Source organism: Nicotiana sylvestris, chromosome 8 (genome assembly GCF_000393655.2).
Source record: "Nicotiana sylvestris chromosome 8, ASM39365v2, whole genome shotgun sequence".
Taxonomy (NCBI): Eukaryota; Viridiplantae; Streptophyta; class Magnoliopsida; order Solanales; family Solanaceae; genus Nicotiana; species Nicotiana sylvestris.
Genome location: NC_091064.1, coordinates 2,456,830 through 2,460,493, shown reverse-complemented (window position 1 = coordinate 2,460,493; position 3,664 = coordinate 2,456,830). Strand labels below are relative to the sequence as shown.

The window sequence follows — 3,664 nt, the reverse complement described above, 5'->3', positions numbered from 1 at the left end:
AATAATCACTAAAACATAGTGGTTTCTGAAAATTTCTCCGCATTAAAACCCAAACCGAAATGGCCCGGTATGGGGAAGGGACTGGGCTGGGTTGGGCTAGAGGTATCAGAGAGGGGGTTGGGCCGGACAGGACGAGCTCGGTAACTTGGGAAATGTTGTGAAAATAGTACGGGCTAGCCAATTTTCAGACTAGTAATTGAAAAATATCCAGCAAAGTCATTGAAAAAATAACCACTATTTTGCTGAAACACGGAAAGTTCCAATATAATATGCTGGATTAAGGAACTCATGCGTATAAACTTCCAGCATATTATGTTGGAACTCCAGTATACGGAAAGTTCCAGCATAATATGCTGAATTATGGAGCTCATGCGTATAAACTTCCAGCATATTATGTTGGAACTCCAGCAGCATTATGAAATTCTAGCACATTATGCTGGAATCTCATATGTAAAAAATTTGAACTCCAGCTTATTATGCTGGGATTTTTCCGAATTTTTAAGGGTGTTTTTATTCAGATTTTATCTTTATATGTAAAAGTAACTAAATTTCGATTGCTTTTGAAACTGTAACTATTTTTCAATTACCAGTTGTAAATCTGACTATTTTTTTTCCATCAAAATGAGATGGTCAAATACGTAGTTGCAAATAATATGACTTCAAGTAGCGGCAAATGCTATAAAAATTCTTCAGGGCCAAACGGTTATTAGCTAGCTCATGATTATATTAGAATATAAAAAAGGCAATTTGTAAATTAAAAAAAGCATTACTGTTTCCAATTTGTAACGGCTCTTATCCAAGTAAAAAATAGCCGTTAAGCCTCTGCCTTTTTCTCTCCTTAAAATGCTGAACCTTTTCCTCACTGAAAACCACAACAATCACTTTAGCTTCTGTTTTTCTGCAATCTGAAGCTACCCCACCTCTGTTTTGCACTTCTTACAACTAACGATCGGTGAGAAAACGGACGACTTTAGTGCTTAAAGGAACACCTTTTGTATTTCATATTGAGTCCTCAGAGGTGCGGCCTACTCGGTGTCGAATCAGCTCGACAGGTCACTCAATAGTTTTCCGCAGAGTATCCCCTGTTTTAAAACACTCAAACCTATGGCTAAAGTAGCTCTCACCCTTTGCTTCCTACTTTTGTCCCACATTTCAGGTTTGTACACAAACTCTTACTATATCATTTGCTCTGTCATTGACTCAAAATGAGTTAAGAGTACAACCATTTTAACTCTTTTCCCTAGAAACAACAAAGCCATCTAACTTTTGACATTTGATTGGGACTTCTTATACTGTGTATTACTCGGATAGGGAAGTCTTGGAGCAACGGTTAAGTTGCCTTCATGTGACTTATAAGTCACGGATTCGAGTTGTGTAATCAGCTACTTATGTTTGTATTAGGGTAGGCGGCTTACATCACACCACCCTTGGGTTGCGGCCCTTCCTCGGACCCTGCGTGAACGTAGAATATTTTGTGCATCGATCTGCCTTTTATACTGCCTATTACTCATTGATTGTGTAATAAAATTTATACATTATCAGTATAATTTAATCGGTTATTTGCCTTATTTTAGCATGTGGCAATCCATTCTACCAAATGATGATATGCTTTTTCCTTATTCTCTCTTTATAGAATGGTTATATGATACTTACTGTTTCATTCTTGTTCTTACAGTGGGAACTTTGGTGTTAGCAAATCAACAGGTAACTTCAAGAACTCAAAAATACTTTTTTTTTTTTAAAAAAGCAGCCCGGTGTACTAAGTTCCCGCTATGTGCGGGGTCCGAAGAAAGGCCGAACCATAAGGGTCTATTGTGCGCAGCCTTATCCTGCATTTCTGCCACAGGCTGTTTTCACAGCTCGATGGTCACACGGCGAAAACTTAACCAGCTACGCCAAGGCTTCCCTTCAAGAACTCAAAAATACTTAAAATGGGAAAATTATAAGTTAATAATAAAGTGAAAGGACTATTAATTCTTTTTTTGCATTTGGTTTTTGCAGAAAACTTGGTGTGTAGCTAAACCTTCATCAGATCAGAAAACATTACAAGAAAACATAAATTATGCATGTTCTCAGGTTGATTGTAGGATCTTGCAAAAGGGTTGTCCTTGTTCTTCCCCAGATAATCTCATGAACCATGCTTCTATTGTTATGAACCTTTATTACCAAGCTAAGGGAAGGAATTATTGGAATTGCCACTTTGGTAATTCTGCCCTCATTGTTTTGACTGATCCAAGTAAGTAACACTTTTAATTCTTATTTTTTTTAATTTTTTTTTTTTTGCGTAATATTGGAGCAAGCCAAGGGTATTTCGGAAACACCTTTACCGGTATAAGGTATGCGTACACTCTACCGTCCCCAGACCCCACTTGTAGGAATTCACCGCATATGATGTTGGTTATAATATTGGGTTAAGATGAACTTAAAGGAGCGACATGGACTAGAGTTAGGGGTCGGGCTATGTACAACCAAGTGTGTTCAATTGAATCCTCTTTGTGTAACTAGGAAAGAACATATTTTTTTGTTATGTATAAATTGTTCTCCTTTACATAAAGAAATATTCCAGTATAGTGGTAAAGGCGGTTAAAAAACTACTATAGGTCACTAGTTCAAATTTTAGGCGTGACATTTTAGTATTTTTTTGGACGCCCTTACATAAATTTCTGATTCCGTTACTGGAACCAAGATTCATATAGTCGCCCAAGTTTTGCTTGGGATTGATGCGTTGTTATTATCTATTTTCTTGCATAAATTTGTGATTCCGTTATCGGGACCAAGATTCATATAGTCGACCCCATTTTTGCTAGGGATTGATGCGTTGTTGTTATCTGTTTTCTTGCTATAACACTCAGATTATGCAATTTTGACAATATTATTCAAGATTCTTGATTGATCAATTATGGAATCTTGACAATGGCAGGTTATGGCAGCTGTATTTATGAATGAAGACATCATTAGGATAAACAGCTAAATGTGGATGCCATTTTTTTTTATCCTTTTTCTTTTTTTGGTTGACTAATTATTTAAGAATATTATTAGTAACATATAATATGTCACTCTATGGAGTTCTCAAAATATAGTCCTGTACAATAACCTTTAATTTCAATAAGTCCTTATATAAGTGGTGCCAAAGATCTTGTGTGAAACTTTTATTCCCTTGGGGATTTGTATTCTGCTTCAGCTGAATTATAAATAAGCAAAAATGCCACTTTACTTCAAAATATTATTGTAAAGGTGTCCAAACAGTTTGGTTACCAGTACTACAACGATGACGATAATAATTATGCATTTGCCAAGCAAGTCGGGTCAGCTATATGAGTCCTTATTGTACGTTCATGTTGCTCAATTTATCTCGTCTTGACTAGTTTCACGATTACTGTGTGGCCCTGCTTTGATGTTATTTTAATAATCGTCGTGTCGGGGCCAGATTGCACGCGTTTCGGCTAAGTCCACGAGGTATCCATTACCTCCCCACCATATATGTATGTGATAACTCTATCCACCAAAACTTTGACTACTATTGACATAATTAATTAAAGTCAAACTCAGAATTTAAAGATTACGGTACAGTTTGCTTGAAGTGTCAATATCCAACTTTAAAACTAATCAATAAATCGTTTGATATAATAATAATTGTTAATTTCCAGGCATATTCATGACTATA

General features: G+C 36.2%; 1 protein-coding gene across 1 annotated transcript; it reads left to right on the top strand.

Annotated features, from left to right (window-relative positions):
* Positions 1–871: 871 nt before the first annotated feature.
* LOC104232302 (glucan endo-1,3-beta-D-glucosidase-like) lies at positions 872–3,221 on the top strand. Its single transcript, XM_009785475.2, has 4 exons — positions 872–1,156; positions 1,676–1,704; positions 2,002–2,236; positions 2,921–3,221. The coding sequence occupies exons 1-4, from the start codon at positions 1,105–1,107 to the stop codon at positions 2,944–2,946; spliced, it is 342 nt and encodes a 113-aa protein (XP_009783777.1). The 5' UTR covers positions 872–1,104; the 3' UTR covers positions 2,947–3,221.
* The last annotated feature ends 443 nt before the right edge of the window (positions 3,222–3,664 follow it).

Excerpts from the sequence above, each read along its gene's own strand:
- LOC104232302 (XM_009785475.2), top strand. The coding sequence starts at position 1,105 with ATGGCTAAAGTAGCTCTCACCCTTTGCTTCCTACTTTTGTCCCACATT. Across the intron at positions 1,705-2,001 it reads TGGTGTTAGCAAATCAACAG|AAAACTTGGTGTGTAGCTAA; the intron begins GTAACTTCAAGA and ends TGGTTTTTGCAG. Across the intron at positions 2,237-2,920 it reads CATTGTTTTGACTGATCCAA|GTTATGGCAGCTGTATTTAT; the intron begins GTAAGTAACACT and ends TGACAATGGCAG.